Here is a 17799-nt window from a genome sequence, read left to right as displayed (position 1 = left end):
AAGATGAAAGTTGCCGAGATGAGAATGTTGAGATGGATGTGTGGCCACACCAGGAGTGACAGGATTAGGAATGAGGATATTCGGGATAATGTGGGGGTGGCCTCGGTGGAAGACAAGATGCGAGAAGCGAGATTGAGATGGTTTGGGCATGTGAAGAGGAGAGATACAGATGCCCCAGTGTGGAGGTGTGAGAGGTTGGCCATGGATGGTTTCAGACGAGGTAGGGGTAGGCCGAAGAAGTATTGGGGAGAGGTAATTAGACACGACATGGCGCAATTACAGCTTACCGAGGACATGACCTTAGATAGGAGGGTTTGGAGGACCCAAATTAGGGTAGAAGGCTAGTAGATAGTCTCGTTATCCGTTCTTATTAGTAGTCGCATTATTGCAATATAATTTCTTGTGCTCCGATTTCTGCTATTATCTGTTATTATGTGTTATTTCCTGTGCTTTGGTTATCCTGTGTCATCTGCTCTGATTTATGCTATTATCGGTTATTTTCTGTGCTCTGATTATCCTGTATTATCTGTGTCGCTTGCATTATTTCATTTCCATATCGCTTTAAATCTCTTATCCGAATCTCTTAACCTTATCTAACCGTATCTGACTTCTTTTTATGCTTTTATTGAGCCGGGGGTCTTTCGGAAACAGTCGTCCTACCTTGGTAGGAGTCAGGTCTGCGTACACTCTACCCTCCCCAGACCCTACGATGTGGGATTTCACTGGGTTGTTGTTGTTGTTGTTGTTGAGCCTGCAGCAGGTCCATGCAATAGTGATGAGGACACAGCAAGACGGCCAGTAGTTCGACCTTCTAGCAAGGTGTTGTTGATATCGACATGATCATCAACTCTTTGGTGTCGTAGCCATGGCGGAATACATGAGTGTTGTGCTTCTTTGTTTCTGAACCTTCTAGACGGCCTTCTAGACGACTCAGTTTCATCAATTTTTCTCTTTTGTGCCGTCCTTTTACCGATCTGCTCATTGAGCCCAGCAATTTCTTTCTCCAAGTTCATTATTTTCTCATCGATTTTCCACTCAAGAAGAAGTTATGAAGGATCAATATCGTGGCGTTTCAAACATTTGATGACAGATGTCAGAGCAAACAAATGCTTCCTTTTTGCTTCATTTTGTACAACATAAAAAATGCATTTAACTTGAGGAGACCGGGAGAGAAATCAGAGACGGAGGGCTATCAGTGCTGGAATGAAATTGAAGAATTACCACAGCAGCAAGTGAACCTTGTGGTTTTTCCTTCATTTCCTTCATGGACTCTTTGGAGTCTTGTAAAAATGATGTCAAAAGTCTCCGAGGATTAAATCTGTCCTCAATTCCAAAAGTATAGGCAATATGAACAGCGTCAACTTCCATATTTTGCTTTACCAACCCCTCAATTATTTCTGTCACAAATTAACATAAACCAGTGTTAAGTAGGAAAATAAATTAGCAACTACGACAAGGTCAAATGTAATACTTGGGATAAAGCGAAGGTATGAAAAACTGCAAAATGAATCATATTAAGATATAATCACATAATAAGGCTTCATCTATGAAACAACGAACAACGAAAACAAACAATTGAAAACAAGATTGTAACTTCTAAGCAGATAGAAGGTTGAAAAGGGTCCTTGAATTGAACTTTGAGTTTCCCTAAATTGAAATGTTGCCCCATTGAATGAGAAAAGAAAGAAAAGGCAAACATCCTTCTGCCCCAACTTTGATTGCTTGTTCCTGTCCATATCATTTTCTATTTCAATCATTCAGAAAGATTAGTTCATTTTTCTCTCCAATAATGGTGCTGAGAGTTCCTCAAATGCTTTAAATTTTCATCATTCAAATTCAGACATTGAATATCCCTCCATTCTGTATTTGCGTCACTGAGTCTCAAGTACCATTAGCATGATCCTCCACCGTGGCTAGATATTATCATTACCAGATTATGCTTTGGCCTATTAACCAGTCATTTCCACATAAAAACACTTATTCGCACTAATAAACAACTTATCCAATAATGTTATTCAGAAACTGTATACAGACTTCTTTTTCTTGTTTTGATTAGAAAAAACTGAATACATACTTTCAAATTCATTGAAATTAGTTTAATGCCCAGCAATCCAACCAAGCCAAACCACTTCTACAGCTACACCGTTTTCCCATAGATTTCCATCACCACCGTACAATAGGTATTTATTTTTCACTTGTAGGTGATTTTAATTCAATCAGACTAGTTAAAGACACCAAATCTCTTAAAAGCGAATAGCAAATAGCAAATTTATCTTACGGACAAATTATGTCGATATGAAATGCGGACCTGGAATCTTAGGCACGAGAACATTTGATCTCCTGAAGGCACCAGAAATCTTCTTGATGTGACTTGCCAGAAGCAAATCCCTGATATGCTCATTTGTAAATCCTCCTGGAATCCCGAAACACCCAATAAGCAACAACAAACCCCGTGCATCTATTTCATAAGCCTTTGGTACACCTCCTTCGACGATCAATCTTTTTCTCCATGCTAAAGCTGCTTTCTCAGCCTCTTCTTTCACCCCTTTCTCAATCTCAACTCCATCAATTCAAGAAACACTCTAAAACTAATATAGAAGCCTTCCTTGCCTTGACAATGTGTGAGCCTTTAGTATAAGAGCTGCTCGATTGAAAATAAAACTTGCCCATACATTCCAATACAAGCCTTGCTGGATTGGGCGCGAGTCTTAATGCCTTAGGGAGTTGTTCGAGCATTTTATTCATATCTGAGAGTTGCATTGCTATGCACCTCCGAAGAAAATGACCGTTGGACGCTTGGCAGAGGCTTTCCAGAGGGGATGAAGGATGAAGGGATTGCACTTGTTGTTCATTGTGAGGGGACTGCACTTCTTCTTCATTGTGAGGGGATTGCACTTCTTCTTCTTCTTCTTCTTCTTCTTCTTCTTCTTCTTCTTCTTCTTCTTCTTCTTCTTCTTCTTCTTCAGAGGGATCAGATTCCCAAGATGTTTCTGGTTCTGGTTCCGGGGCAGGGACTGGTGATGAGGTGGGCAGAAGAGTGGTATTGGTTGTTTGTATGTGAGGGAAGTATAGAGTGAATTGTGGCCGGAATGGAATCAATGTGTTGGTGTAGTTCAGTGAAGCAGTTTTTGAAAGCTGAGAGGGAGTCGGTGAGTTTGCGGAGATAGGTAATTGAGTCATGGGGATGTGTGGGGTTTATATTTTCTTGTTGGACATGGATGGCCAGTGATGGCTGTGACTAAGGCGAGGTCATTGCACCTGATTTAGCCATTATCACGAGACACTTGACAAGTATATCAACAATAAGTATCAGATTGTTGATGCACAATTCATAGACGGACACTTCATCCTGCAATCCTTGCTTTTTTTTCTTCTTTTTTCTTTTCCGAGCGCAACGAAAATTGGTAATTAATTTTCACTTAATGGACACTCTTATTTGGGATTGGAATGTCCCAATAAACTTCTTTTTCACTTAATGGACACTCTTATTTGGGATTGGAATGTCCCAATAAACTTCTTTTTCAATTAATTTAATTTATTGTAATTAAATGATTTAATGTGGTGAAAATATAAATAAATAAATTGATTATGATTAAATGCTAAAATTTTATATGTATTTACGTTGAACATATTGATTTGATATAAACACTCGATGCACGTAAATTTTTACTGAATTAAAATTGGATTGGGCTTCACGCTCAAGATCAATAGCCCCTATCCTACACACACGTATGGGGCTAGTTTGATGGAATGTAAAAGTGTACTGATAGAGAAATCTATGTTTTTCCCATTTTAAATAAATACTCATTGAGATAAAAAAAAATTAAAAACTATTTCAACATTCACAATATGATTTACTTTTCGACTTTAATGTTTTCAAGATTGGATGGATTTACTTTTTATGTATTTTATCTCATATTTGGTTTAGACTTTAGATGTACCTATTAAACGCCTCTTCTGTAAAAGTTGATTTGTCTTTTTTTTTTTCCCCCTTCCAAAATCATGGTTTAAGGTTCAAACAATCATGCAAATCACTTGTTTTCTTTCTAACTTGCTCACGTACAAACGGGCAACAACATACTCAGTTAACCCCAAAAGCGGGCAAAGACTTCAAAAAGGAAGGGGCAAAAATTCAAAGAGATTCATTTTATTCAATTGAGGACAAAAAATCCCACCAAGAACTTGTGCTAAGAAATAGATAAGCAAATCATCTCTTCATGGCACAAGAGTGAAAGAAAAACAAATTAATCATTCAAGATGAGAAGTGATAACTAAACCCTCTTCCACAACTTCAAAACCAATATCAACACTATTCAAAATTAAGAAGGGTCCAAAACACCTAGTACAAATCTGTCAAGTAATTGTGTATCCAAGAAGCTTGTAATATGTGCTATCGCTGAGAAAATTGTAGATGGCAAATTTGTACAAAGACACTGCATGTACAACACATGCAGCCCAATCAGGGAAATATCATACTTCCTATTTGAGGAGTTTGCACCAGCACTACCAATTAATACCCCTTATTTCCGCGTATTCGAGCTCTCATGTCCACCTGAAAGAGAGGAAGATGAAGATGCATGTCAATATCACAGAGCAAAAAGGGCATATCAGATCAGGCTGACAACAAGCATGTAATCTTATATAAGCTTATGGATCCAACCATGCACAAGTAACTGTGATCACATGCATTATTTACTTTGACAATCACATGGCGCATCAGACCCTCCAGCATAATAAAGCTATATTAGTTTTACTTCTGATAGTACAACACAAGAATGCTATACCATCAGAATTCAGTATTAACTCATAAGAAGAATCTAGAATTCGACACTATCTGAAGACTGAAGTACTTGAGCACCTTCCTTAACAGTGACAACATGCCTCAGTTTAGACACGTAAACAAATACATAAGATACCAAGGCCAAGAAAAACCTTTATACCCACAAAATCATAAATTAATCCACAATGATCTCTTTTTCTGGCAAACAGGGCAAATCAGTACACTTCTAAGGTAAAGATGAAGTAAAAATGACTAGCATAACAATTATCTGCAGTTAGAACTGAAATTTGGCATATGTGATTTATTTATTTGATAAGAACATATATGATTTATTTTCAATCAGTATGTTGGTTGTTCAATACCTAATCACCTAGATGTGCATAAAAATGTAGGGGCAATTATAGGCACTACTTGAGAAATGATTACACCAAAAGGTCAGGAGCAAAAGGCAAGGATCGCAGAAGACCTTGTATTCAGCTCAAATGCTTAAAGACACAGACTCTCTAACTACAACCCTGAATACAGCTTTTGAGATTGATGTAAACAACATCGACGTCCTGAATCTGATGGAATTAGGCTGAAGAGTGAACTGAAGTAAGGAAGATTTATTTCAAAAAGATTTCTAAACATGAAATCATTTCCAGAATTCCAGTTCAGATTAAATCTAGCCACGATAGGCTGAATTTTACACGTTACTATTCTCTCTATGTTAATTGTTTTACATCAAGGATCTATGGAAGGCTACAGGTTACTGAGGTAATCCTTTATTTTATTATTCACTAGCCACGTTCCCTACTTCTTAAACCAATGTGTTCAGGGACCGTGATGTGTACCTTTTACCTGGTTGATAATTCCCCCTATCAAATCAGCTTTATTTATCATAATCAATGTTTGGTCATTACACACGAATATATACCTAATTCAAAAATAATTCTCCAATAAACCTAACAACACAAAAACTAATTATTCAATAATCAGAGCTAGACACATTCTGAACTAAACAGGTCCTTACTTCAATTAAGCATCTTATCTCATATTATTCTTCTAATTCAAGTGGAGCCACGGACACTTTCAGTGGTTCCTGCATTAAGAGTTTGACAGCTCTGGAGCTCTTAGAAGCCATGCACTTAAAGAATCACCAGAAAAAACCACAAAGTCACATGGATGACTTATGGTCATGAAATCGGAATCTACTTGCATATGCTGAAAGCACTGTGCCTGAAAGATTCAATTAGTCCGTTCAAGCTCCACCTCTTCTCATCTTACCCGCAAAACTAAATTTAGAGAACAAATTCCCCAATCCAGTTTTACAATCATGTGATTGAAAAGAAATGTAATAAAATTTACTACTTGATCAGAAAAAATGATCACCCAGGAGAGCAATGTCAAAGTGGTTTCGACCAACTCACCAGAACAAATGAATACCATCAAGGTGCCACTAGGAAGCACTTTCCATGATAGCACCACAAGGTGCTTAGATTCATTCTTGGATTTCTCTAATCATGGAACTTCAATGGCAAAATCCTTTCAGGGAAATCAACAAACTAACATGTAACTATTCCTATCAATCATAACAAAGTCGGGCGATCCTGTCTACGAACAAAGAACGCATTGTCCAAATCTGAATCAAACATCACAAAATATTCCTTCCATTTCAAATTGAACCTCATGGTTTTTACATTGTGCTACACAACAATGACGTCCCACTCTCTTGAAATGGAATGTTCCGCATCACTTTTTCTTCCTATTTACGGGTCCTAGTTCCCATCTTGGTTCATTCCAAAATTGTGTCCACTTTTGCCAAAGGAAAAGGTTCTCCCTACACTTACCCTCTGTATACTTTTTGCAAGAATGTGTTTCACCTGCTTCCACACCACCAACGTTCAAAATTATAATACAAGGATATTTAATGTTCAAGTTTGGAAGCAGAGTCACCATAATAGAATAAAGTGTCAGCTCTTACCTCAATAATTGCACTGCACCAAACGAGACACCTAAAATCTTTTAATTAATCTTATTTTTAAGCTGTCCAGCATCTCTAAATTAATCCTCACTCTAATCTCCAACTCAATCAATCATACAAATTCATCGTACCTTCAAAAGGGACAAAAAGTTAAACAAGAATATCATTCGAAATACTCTTGCCGTCCAGCGGACTGTAGCAAAATTGGGCACTAATTGAATTTCTTGATCCTGAATTTAGGTAGGCTCATTTATAATTTGAGAACAAGTCTGAATCAAGCTCATTGACAATTTGTCCTTGTGCCGAGGGTCTACCGGAAACAGCCTCCCTACCTCCCAAGGTAGGGGTAAGGTTTGCATATACTCTACCCTCCCCAGACCCCACTATGTGGGATTTCACTGGGTATGTTGTTGTCTGAAGCAATCTTTAAATTGTAATAGATATGCAGCTATATAATGGAGAACAAGAGTTCGAGCTTGAAATATTGCAAGGATGCAAAAGAAATACATATATAATCTCACCGTATGAATTGAGTATCCACATCTAATTTAGTCTTTACTAATTGTTGAACAACATCGGGATACCAGAAGTTACTTCCATTAAGAGAACACATTTGCATAAAAAGTGGAATATTGCTTTACAATGTTGTAAATACACTCCTATTTCGGAAAATAGAAAGTTAATTTAGCAGGGGGAGAGGAAGTGAGATTACGAGCAAAATTCCTGCAGCTCTGTATACAGGAAAAGTGGGAAAGGGTGAATCTGACCAGTAGAGTTACATTTTTCAGAAGACCGAGGGGGAGGAGGAATTGATGGCTGGGATCTATTCATTAATATACTTCCAACAATCACCAGTTGCTCACGATCATTATGTTTCAATCCCACGCTAACTGGAGTTGGCGATATGAATCCTCGCTAGCCACTTGCTTATCATTCTCTTTCACCATATAAGACATGATATTTCCAGCAGCACATCGTAACTTTCGAAAAGAATAACCATTTCCCAAGATCAAACTAGAGAAATTAATTGCACTAAGCAATTAGTAAATGACTAACTCTTCACAAATTTAATAGTGCAGAAGCAAGGCAAGCTATACAAGACAAGTTCATCAGATCAAAAACATACATGAAGATAACACATGCCAACTTCTAAGTTGAAGACTGTTTTTTTAGGGAAAATAAATGGAAAGTATACCTGTCCTCTCTTGCAATTGAAGTAAGTTTCCCTGAGTCCAACACATTCACTAGGAATACATGGACTCTTTTCCTTAGCACATTCCCTGAAACTCTTCTTCTCAACCTAAAACATCATCAAGTTTCAGGAACTACATAAATTAACAAAGAATTTTACTAATATACCTTAACGCAATCGGATTCGCTGAGGCATTTGACCAATTCCATAGCAAGGCCCTTACAGGACTTCGCCATTTCTTCTTCTTCTAAAATAAAACCCCCGGCTCCCTTCTTTTGGATGTTTCCAGTCAACAAAGGGGCCAGGCCGCCAGACTCTGAAATTTCTTATTGGGCTGTTGAACCAAGGGTCATTTGCTTTATTTTGTGCTGGTCTTTAACTTTTTGGCCTTCAAATAGGTTGGTCTTTAACTTTTTGGCCTTCAAATAGGCTGGTCGTTAATTTTTGCGCTTCAAAATCCAACTTATGCTAAGAAAGACATAAACTATGTATCATAATATTCATAAATTATGCCCATGTTTTTAGAGAACATATGCTCAATTAGGCATAAGTTTGATTGTAAAGGACAATTTTTATTTTTTTTAAAAAAAAAACCATTTGAAGACAAAAACTAAAGACCGGACCATTTGAAGGATTGATACAGGGGTCGTATTTGGGCTTCAGTAGGTATCTGATGAGATAATTCGGCGGTTTGGCCACTTTTTGATCCGCTATTTAATATTTTAAAGTTCAGCCAGGTTGAACAATTGAAAACATAAACAATTTTTAGTCACAAATGGTCTTCTTATCCTTATTTTCTTCCGGCAATTTGCAGGATTGTCCCTCGCTGGGGTGGTCTTTAATTTTTATCCCTCAAAATGGTGGTCTTTAAATTTTGTCCTTCGGACATAATTTACATGGCGCAGGCAGAATTTTTGCCCATGCAAATTCTGCCTTGAGGCATAATTTTGCAAAGTCTGCCTTGCGAATTTTTTACTTTTTTTTTTACTAAGCTGGGATTCGAACCCACAACTTCGGGGTGTTAGGCGAGGAGTAAAACTTAAAGACCACCAATTTGAAGGGCAAAAATTAAAGACCAGCCCAAATGAAGGACAATCTGTGCAAAAAAAAAAAAAAAAAAAAAAAAAAAAACTTCGTTTGGAAGTAGAAGTGGGCTTCATCACTCTACTATTTGGGTCATTTGCACAATTGTCCTTCAAAGGCACAGGTCTTTAATTTTTGTCCTTCGCCTAATACCATGAGATTTGGGGTTCGAATTCCGGTTCAATAAAAAAAAAAAAAAAACTCTGCTGTTAGAGTTTTGTATTCAAAATTATTCCTTTGCGAATCCAAACCTATGCCTTGCGAAATTCCTTCTTTTTTATTTTTTTACTGAGCTGGGGCTCGAACCCAGAACCTTGGGGTATTAAGCGAAGGATAAAAATTAAAGAACACCAATTTGAGGGACAAAAATTAAAGACCAGTGCTTTTGAAGGGCAATTCGCACAAAAAAATGTTAATATTTTCCTGAACTCCAGCGTTTCTTCTTAGAGTTTGGATTGTGATTGTTCATATTCTTTTAAAAATTTATGGAGTTTGAACAGATGAATATTTAAATTTTAAGAATTTTTAAAGTTTGTGATGCTGCGGTAAAATAGTACTTTTTTGACGTACCATAAGTGAAAAAATGTTAAAGAATTAATCTATTAGATATCAAGAGTGAATAGATACCATGAATGAAAAATACGTCGTAAAAAAATATAAAGAATTATTTTCCTAGTAGCATCTTATACGATATAAGTTTCTCAAAAGTGAAACAGGTGCCATGAGTCAAATAATGCAAAATATGTATCATGAGTAAAAAAATATTAAAGAATTATTTTACTCATGGTACCTCTTCTACTATGAAATTGCCTAAGTGGAACTTTAGGCGAACTCCTTGACATTGTCCTAGATTTTGAAATAGGAGACCGTTCAAATTCCGTGATTTCTTTTTCTTGAGTTTGAATTCAAATAATGTAAAATAGGTATCATGAGTAAAATAATATTAAAGAATTATTTCACTCATGATACCTCTTCTACTATGAAATTGCCTAAGTGGAACTCCAGGAGAACTCCGTGGCATTGTCCTAGATTTTGAAATAGGAGATAATTCAAATTGCGTGATTTTTTTCTTGAGTTTGAATTGCACATTTGAAAATTTAGTACAATACGTTGGAGTTTCATTGTAAAATTTTCATGTTGATGATGATGTGAATGAGTTTAAGTGAAGAAGTAAAAATTCAATATAGTCGATCTCGACTTCTTTCAAACTAAGCTAATTGTTACTGTTGTAGCTAGAGTAAGTCTGTTTAAATTATATTCTATGTTAAAAAAGGTTAAAATTTGAATAATTTTATAATGTTATGTTAGATAAAATTTAATTAGTGGTCCGAAAGGTAACTAGTATTTGTCATGTCATCCACAACAAACTAAAAAAAATAAGTTGGAGTAGCCCAACTTATTTTTTTGGCTTATAAGTTGTTTTCAGCTTATAAGCTGCTTTATATAAGTTAAGTCAAACGGGCTTAATTATTTTTTTAAACTTATTTTAAGCACAAAATGACTTTAAGCTGGCGAACTAAACACTCTAAAAAATTGAAAACAGCTTATAAGCAACTTATAAGTCAATTCAAACGGGCTCTTTGTCATGTCATCTGCAACCGAGACAGAGAAATGGTCCATTACCTCTTAACAAAATCCGTATGAATTGAAACCAGTACTTTTTTTTCCCAGCGCAATAACTAGTTTCAATTATTTTTCTTAAATTTCATTCTCAATTAATCACTTTCACCTATTAAAATTGACAAAAAACATATGTCTTATCGATATATTTTGTGGTAAAATCACTTTCCAAAACCATAATTTCCAGCTAAGAGCAGATATCGGTATCATATTTCACCACGTGCTCTTTCAACATCCAATTACAGGTGAGAAAAGGAAGCACCCAAAGAAAAGAGAGAGATCAAAATGGGACACGTCATGGGAGAAGATAATGAATGGTAGCCAATAGTGTCACTATTACTAGACTCTTTTAGTGGGTAAGTAAAAGATGAGGAGGTAATTTTAAATTGGGATAATATCACTTTTATTGATTTATTTTGGTTTTAGTCCTTATAATATTTAATTCAGCATATTTAATATTTAATTAATTTAAATGTGTGATTTTGGTTCCTATATACAGTAAATATCTTACATTTAGACTAATTTAAAACTAATTATCATTAAAAATGGATTAATAATATAAATTTAGCATGCCACATGAATAATTAAATAATTTAACAGTTCATAATTCATTATGTTTTTTGAAATTCGTAAGCACTGAATAAGGATTAAAAGTGCACATTACAATTAATTGGATGCTATACTTAATCATACATCACAAAGACCAAATTCAGAATTTACCTATAACTAAAGAAGGAAAAATGCTAGTTATTTCTTTTAAATTTCTTTGAAAGAAATTTTGAAAAAGATGAGGAGGGTATATATATATATAAGATGAGGAGGTAATTTTAAAAATATTTTTAAAAGAAAATTAAATAAAGATAACGAGATAGCTTTGAGGATCATTCATATCTTGCTCATATGTTATTTGCCTTGTCTTTCTCAATACAATCACAGCTTCACACTGCAAAAAGGTGAGATAAAATTGAAGTAAATTTCTAAGGCTCAGCTTTCATCAAGAAAGACAAACAAGGCCCATAAATTTGTACCTTTCACGTAATATATAAAATACTATATAAAAAATAAAAAACACCTTGCATTAAAATGGCGGATAATACTAGAAACAAGCAATACTATTGCTTCTTCTTCTCTTAAAACCAGCTTGTTTTCTTCTATTCACATTTCCGTGATTCTTTTTGATTCCTTCCTCTAGTAGTATACTATTTCACGAAGAAACAAATTAGTGAAAAAGACAACTTTTTACAACTACTAGTTTTTATATAGTTTTTCTTCAAAGCTTTTCCATTTTCTTAGTATATTGTTGAACTAAAATGACTATGGCTTATTGTGGAAGCATTTCTGGTATTTACACTAATTTAAATGCAATTGAGAAACTACCCATTTCAAGTCCATGTCTCTTCAGAGGTTCTTTTGGTTTGGACCCTGTACAGAGAATATCCATTGTTTCCAAGAGGTAAGTTATTGCCTTAGCAGATTTTACTTGTTTTTGTTTCTATATGGAATTTGGTTAATTAGTTGCATACCCAACACTTTAATTATCCATCTTCCACAAGGAAATTGATTTAGTTGAGTTTTCTGGATACATTCCTCATACTGGTTGAGTGATAATTACGGTTCGACAAAATCCAGTAACTTTGGCTTAGAACCCATAAACTAAAAATCCTGGTTTCTTGTTAGCTGATTGCTTTAGTTATCTTTCGTAATTCTGTTGTTTGGAATTATCTGATTTCAATCTTAAATTTAGAATCTTGTTTTCTTTTTCAAGCAGTATTGAAGTTTTATTGTCTCGGTTCTTGTAGCTGATCTCTGAAAACAGGCAGTGAAGTAAAATTCTAAATCTAATAAAGTACTGGCGATTAAAATCGAGATGCAATGGGATTAATCACGAACCAATCGTTAATCATAATGAAGTTTCTGTGATGAGTTTATACTCATGGACTAGAATACAGGATGAATTTTAGCTGTGGAATATTTGCAAAATGATTATGACTGGAGCATCATCACTTCCTAAAAGTTCATAAATTACCTTATCCTGGAATTTAAGTACTAATATAATCTACACGTTGTGCTCTTTCAGATTAGCTTTTTCTGAGAATACAATTATTCCAAAAGCATCCTCAGCTGCAACTGTTGAGGTATCTAACTATATACCAATGACTCATTGAAGTAACTTTTTGCCCTTGTTTTGTTTTCCGAAAATTGAGACATTTGGTTTTGATTCATGTGACTGGGAATCAGGATGGAAGTTCCCAAGATACCGCTGTGCCAACCCCCAAAGTCATCATAGATTTGGATTCGGACCCGGAGGCAACTGTAGTTGAGGTTACTTTTGGTGATCGCCTTGGGGCTCTTCTTGACACGGTATGATTTATTTGCTTCTTGATTTAACTACTCAATATTATTGCTGGAAATTCTCATCATTTGGTAGCATATCTTTCTCTAGTACTCGCCTAACTCTAACTGAATGTGTTTACAGATGAGTGCACTCAAAAATCTTGGACTGAATGTTGTCAAGGCTAATGTCTATCTAGATCAATCAGGGAAGCACAATAAGTTATGCATCACACATGCGTAAGTCATTTTAGATTCCCTTATGCTTTTATAGTTTTGTATCATTTCTTGACTTAGTATTCTAGTTTTGTTTTTAATTTTGTCTACGCCTGAATCTGGACATTCTGATTGTTCGGTTATTGGGGTTTTCTCCAGTTCTACAGGTAGAAAGGTTGAGGATCCAGAGATACTAGAAGCAATTCGATTGACAATTATCAACAATATGATGGAGTTTCATCCGGTAGCACTGCAATTTCAGCCGTCCTGCACACACTGGATGCTTGTTAAGAGTACCTCTGTGGTGTCTTTTATGGCTGCTTCTTCTTACTGCATAATTTCTGGTGCAGGAATCTAGCTCCCGGTTAGCTATGGGTGAAGCCTTTGGTGCTTTTCAACCAGATCATAAGGTTGCAAATCTTTGTTATTGTATTACATAATTTTGCATGTGCCTTGGAACTTCTTGCATAGTGCTTGTTAATAATTGGCAGCAATACCTCTCCCTAATGCATATGATTGATGCATAAACAGTAGTTTAACTTTTTTAGTCTAACGTTAACCATTTGTGTTTTGTTGTTTATTGTGCCAATTTTCAGATTGATGTGGACATAGCAACCCATATCCATGTCTATGACGATGGTCCTGAACGAAGGTCCGGTCATATTATTGTGATATTTGTAACTTTCACACTAATGTTAATAAACCAGCAGCTTCGTCATAAGATGCCATCATGTGCATGACTTGAAAAGGCGGTAGTAAAACATTGCTGTTTTGCAGCTTACTGTGTGTAGAGGCAGCGGACCGACCTGGACTGATAGTTGATCTCGTCAAGATCATCACTGAAATAAACATTGATGTTATATCAGGAGAATTTGACACTGAGGTCAACTTTTACAGAGTTGTTTAATCATTCACGCTTTAAAAATTACTCCTAGTGGTGATTATGAATTAGCAGTGACAGCGTAGATTAATACATTGATTTTGTTACAGGGATTGCTAGCTAAGGCAAAATTTCACGTAAGCTACAAGGACAAAGCTCTCATCAAGCCTCTTCAACAGGTACGTAATGTTGTTGTGTACAAGCAATTTCAATTGTCATATTTACCAATAAATCATTGACAAACTTCAATCTTTTAACATTTCAGGTTCTTGCAAACAGCCTGCGCTATTACTTGAGGAGACCTACAACAGAAGAGTCAAGTTTTTAATACTGTGCAGAATGAGAGATAAGACAACCAGTTGGTTTAACCCCGCACTTTTTAACTGTCACAGTAAAATGCGGGCTGAAACCTGCATAATCTGGAAAATATAGTTTCATTATTTATCACTCAGTTTCAGTTAAGGCTTATCACTGCCCAAAAATTTGAGTTTTCAGCTATTTGACGTCACTGAAATGGGAAGTTAAAATGCAGATTTGATGGAACTTACTGAGCTAAAAAAGTACTCGTCTTCTCCTACTTTGTGGAAGCCATATTATTGTAAAGAGGAAAAGTTGAAAACTTTTAAAGTCTACTTAACTATCATCATTCTCCTTGGCCTTCAATAAGCAATAGATTTTAAGCATTCTTGGTGTGATTTTCTAATAAATATGGAGATATTGTGTAGCAAGAAACAGCAATCAAATGAGATTAAAAAAAAAAAAAGTAAACAAGGATAATTTAGTCAAATATCCTTTATTAATATTAGTTTTTTCTTAAGAGGTGCTCAAAAAAATTAAACATGACAAGTAAAATGAAATGGATGAAGCACTAATTTCTTTTTGGGGTCTTTTGTTACCCGGAGGAGGAGTTTAAAGGAGGGGCGGGGATAGAAGTTCAATGGTTGAGCGGTAGCCGAACTTTGGTATTGGATTTGACTAATTTCCATTCTCGTTAGATATACCAACTAAACTAAGGTGCCGTTTGGCCATAAATACCAAAAAAAAAACTCACTTTTTTTTTGGAATTTGGAGTTGGAGTTGTGTTTGGTCATAGTTTTTGAAATTGTAATTTTTGGTGAAATGTAGTTGAAAAAAAGTGAAAAAAGTGAAATTTTTTTGAAAAATAAGTTTTTTGAATTTTTAGTATTCCGGAATACAACTTGAAGTTGTATTCGGAATTTTCATGGCCAAACGCTGATTCCGGAAAAAAGTGAAAAAAAAATTCAGAAAAAAGTGAATAATTTTTATGGCCAAACGGCACCTAAGTCTAACGCTTCCTATTAAGTAGTTTTCGACCCTTAACTTGTGAAATACTCGTGCGAGACTTTTTTTCTTTTCGTTCCTGATTCTTTTTGGCTTGCTTGCGATCTTTTATTTACCCTGTCTCATGCTAGATTTTCTTGACGTTTTTTGGGCCTTGCTCTCAAGGATGGGATGCTCCGTTGCGTGAATATATGTTGATAGTGTATGATTACAACAATCAGGGGCGAATTTAGAGGGTGCCACGGTGTTCGCCCGAACAATCTTGGCAAAAATTATGCGGTCTATATAGCTTATATATTTTGTATTTATGAAGATGTATATTTTTTGAATATCCTAAACAAATGCAAAAGGTTAGTTCAAGCGGTCTAGGGTGTTCAAAATTCTCTCTAACATCTAGAGTTTGATTCCAAGGTACAATATTATTTTTATAAGTGAAAATTCTGAATCCGCCACTGACAATAATAGCACTAACTATACCTCGGTCCCAAACAAATGAATAGTGCATAGTCGTGTTGTTACATTAGGAAAATGAAGAGGAGGAAATGAATTTTGAGAAGTTGAGAGAGGATAAGGAGTGTGGTGTAAGCACAGCAGGTGGATCACTACCCAATGGAAAAAGGATAAGGGGATCGCTTCACATTGCACAAAGCTATCACCCTTCCTAATATCCATTCTGCTTGTCCCACCATATATTCAAAATCTCTTTAGTCTTTATTTTATTTTTGTTGAAGATATCCGAAGGGTCTAATTGAGAGAAACAAATTGATAATCTAATCCAACTGCCCAATGTTCCATTATTGTCCCAATGCAATGATATGCTATAAAACGGCTATCATCACAATCAATACGTTTCTCATTATTATTCATTTTTTTTAATTAATTCTCATTATTATTCATAATCATCAATGTACGTCATTAAATTTGTTGGAGAACCAAGACGGTCAGGTTAACTTGGATAATCATTAATCAGGATATTTACTAAAATACTTGGATGATATAACATCTACACAATTTGTTAGTATACGTAGAATGCAAGCGATATGAATACCAAATTAAAATCATGAATTCACCTCGAAAATTAAAAAGCACGACTGCAAAAAGAGGAGTTTTGTATCTCACACAACTTACACTAATTGTACGAGGGCTATCATTTATCTCACAAACAGTGGACAACTAAAATTTGTGCGTAAAGTTTTGAGATTCACAATTTTGTGAGATAAAAAGAACCATTACATAGTTAGTGTGAATTGTGTGAGACACAATTTAAAGTTTCTTGTGAGCAGACACATGTTTCTATTTTTGTGCCAATATTAGCACGTATGTATTGACAACAATTTAATAACTAAATGAGGAATATTGAAATTGTAAAAATTTCAAATATAAACACGTGCGAGTCCTTTCCGTGACAAAATAAAAGAAAAGAAACTATACAATTCTGAAATAAAATTAGGGAGAAACTATACAATAACTTTCTCCTTCTGATGTAAATTAAGTGTTGTTTTTGGGTGTGTTGGTACGACAGAAAATGTTTTTCAAAAAAAATATTTCTTGAAAATAAGTTTTTTTTTTTTTTTTTTTTTGTGTGTGTGTTTGATATATAAGAAATTGTGTTTGGTATGTAAGTTGAAAAATATAATCGTGTTTTAAAAGTATTTGTATATATTCAAAGCAAAAATTGGTGAGAGATAGCGGGTTGAGGTAAGTACACATCCGAGAGAAATATTCATGCAACATTAGTGCATAAGATGACTTTGACAAATTGGGTCCGATTCCTTATACTCTCGAGTTCATTAAGAGTTCCTTCAATTTGAGCAAACTTTATATTTTGGTAAGATATTTTAAGTTCATGATGGTTCATTTTTGGATCGTTACAAAAAAAAAAAAAAAAAAAAAAAAAAAAAAACGAACCATTAGATCGATTCTACTAGGACATTGTTGCCGAAGGAATTTTGAAACATTTGAGTCAATTTCTCAAATGGTCATTCTAAGTAGGCGTTTGACCATCAATTTTCAAATCATGATTTGAAATCATCAAGCCAGCGTTTGAATGTGTGTTTTTAGTCATGGTTTGAAACCATTGTTTCAACTTTTTTAATATAAAATTTAACCCATAAATTTATATTTTATAAAAAAGACTCATAAGTTGGTAAATATACAATTAAATCTCACCAATCATTTACCAATCTCATTAACTTCCACATGTCTACCAACCTTTAATTTATGTGGGAAGATTATATTAAAGAGTAGTTACATTACTATTCATGTTAAATTTTCGTTTTTATTGAAGTAAAGTTTAATCAATTGATGTTGCATTTTTTAGAAAAGCCTTCTAGTAGTGTACTAATTTTGTTGTAAACTATGATTTGCTCATTTGGTAAGGTTGTATAAGAATTGAGAATGTTTTGATAGTTTTCACAATTTGTGAGATTTTT

General features: G+C 34.9%; 3 protein-coding genes across 4 annotated transcripts; 1 reads left to right on the top strand and 2 right to left on the bottom strand.

The window, feature by feature from the left end:
• Positions 1–699: 699 nt before the first annotated feature.
• Positions 700–3446, bottom strand: LOC132633121 (protein FRIGIDA-like). Its single transcript, XM_060349344.1, is given in 3 exon segments — positions 700–1397; positions 2309–2570; positions 2572–3446. Coding segments are annotated over 3 exon segments (1119 nt in total). The 5' UTR covers positions 3181–3446; the 3' UTR covers positions 700–1149.
• A 683-nt stretch (positions 3447–4129) lies between these two features.
• On the bottom strand, positions 4130–8259 carry LOC132633119 (mitochondrial protein pet191 homolog). 2 transcript variants are annotated; one of them, XM_060349341.1, is made up of 4 exons: positions 8103–8259; positions 7939–8043; positions 5793–5861; positions 4130–4552 (listed from the first exon to the last, which is right to left on the bottom strand). In XM_060349341.1, the coding sequence occupies exons 1-3, from the start codon at positions 8169–8171 to the stop codon at positions 5817–5819; spliced, it is 219 nt and encodes a 72-aa protein (XP_060205324.1). In that variant the 5' UTR covers positions 8172–8259; the 3' UTR covers positions 4130–4552; positions 5793–5816. The 2 variants fall into 2 exon arrangements, with proteins under 2 accessions (XP_060205324.1, XP_060205325.1); XM_060349342.1 differs by lacking the exon at positions 5793–5861.
• Positions 8260–11715: 3456 nt separating this feature from the next.
• On the top strand, positions 11716–14748 carry LOC132633118 (ACT domain-containing protein ACR11-like). Its single transcript, XM_060349340.1, has 10 exons — positions 11716–12091; positions 12716–12773; positions 12877–12999; positions 13115–13209; positions 13345–13429; positions 13536–13595; positions 13782–13837; positions 13963–14068; positions 14176–14244; positions 14331–14748. The coding sequence occupies exons 1-10, from the start codon at positions 11949–11951 to the stop codon at positions 14391–14393; spliced, it is 858 nt and encodes a 285-aa protein (XP_060205323.1). The 5' UTR covers positions 11716–11948; the 3' UTR covers positions 14394–14748.
• The last annotated feature ends 3051 nt before the right edge of the window (positions 14749–17799 follow it).

The sequence above is a fragment of the Lycium barbarum genome, chromosome 3 (genome assembly GCF_019175385.1).
Source record: "Lycium barbarum isolate Lr01 chromosome 3, ASM1917538v2, whole genome shotgun sequence".
Classification (NCBI taxonomy): Eukaryota; Viridiplantae; Streptophyta; class Magnoliopsida; order Solanales; family Solanaceae; genus Lycium; species Lycium barbarum.
The sequence above is the reverse complement of the archived record's forward strand: the minus strand, read 5'-3'. Positions and strand labels throughout refer to the sequence as shown.

Bases quoted from the DNA above. Each gene is read 5' to 3' on its own strand.
- LOC132633118 (XM_060349340.1), top strand. From the start codon at position 11,949: ATGACTATGGCTTATTGTGGAAGCATTTCTGGTATTTACACTAATTTA. The intron at 13,430-13,535 runs GTAGCACTGCAA...TTTCTGGTGCAG, and splicing joins ATATGATGGAGTTTCATCCG to GAATCTAGCTCCCGGTTAGC. The intron at 14,069-14,175 runs GTCAACTTTTAC...ATTTTGTTACAG, and splicing joins CAGGAGAATTTGACACTGAG to GGATTGCTAGCTAAGGCAAA.
- LOC132633119 (XM_060349341.1), bottom strand. From the start codon at position 8,171: ATGGCGAAGTCCTGTAAGGGCCTTGCTATGGAATTGGTCAAATGCCTC. The intron at 8,044-8,102 runs GTATATTAGTAA...ATGATGTTTTAG, and splicing joins GCGAATCCGATTGCGTTAAG to GTTGAGAAGAAGAGTTTCAG. The intron at 5,862-7,938 runs GTATACTTTCCA...CTCTTAATGCAG, and splicing joins TCAATTGCAAGAGAGGACAG to GAACCACTGAAAGTGTCCGT.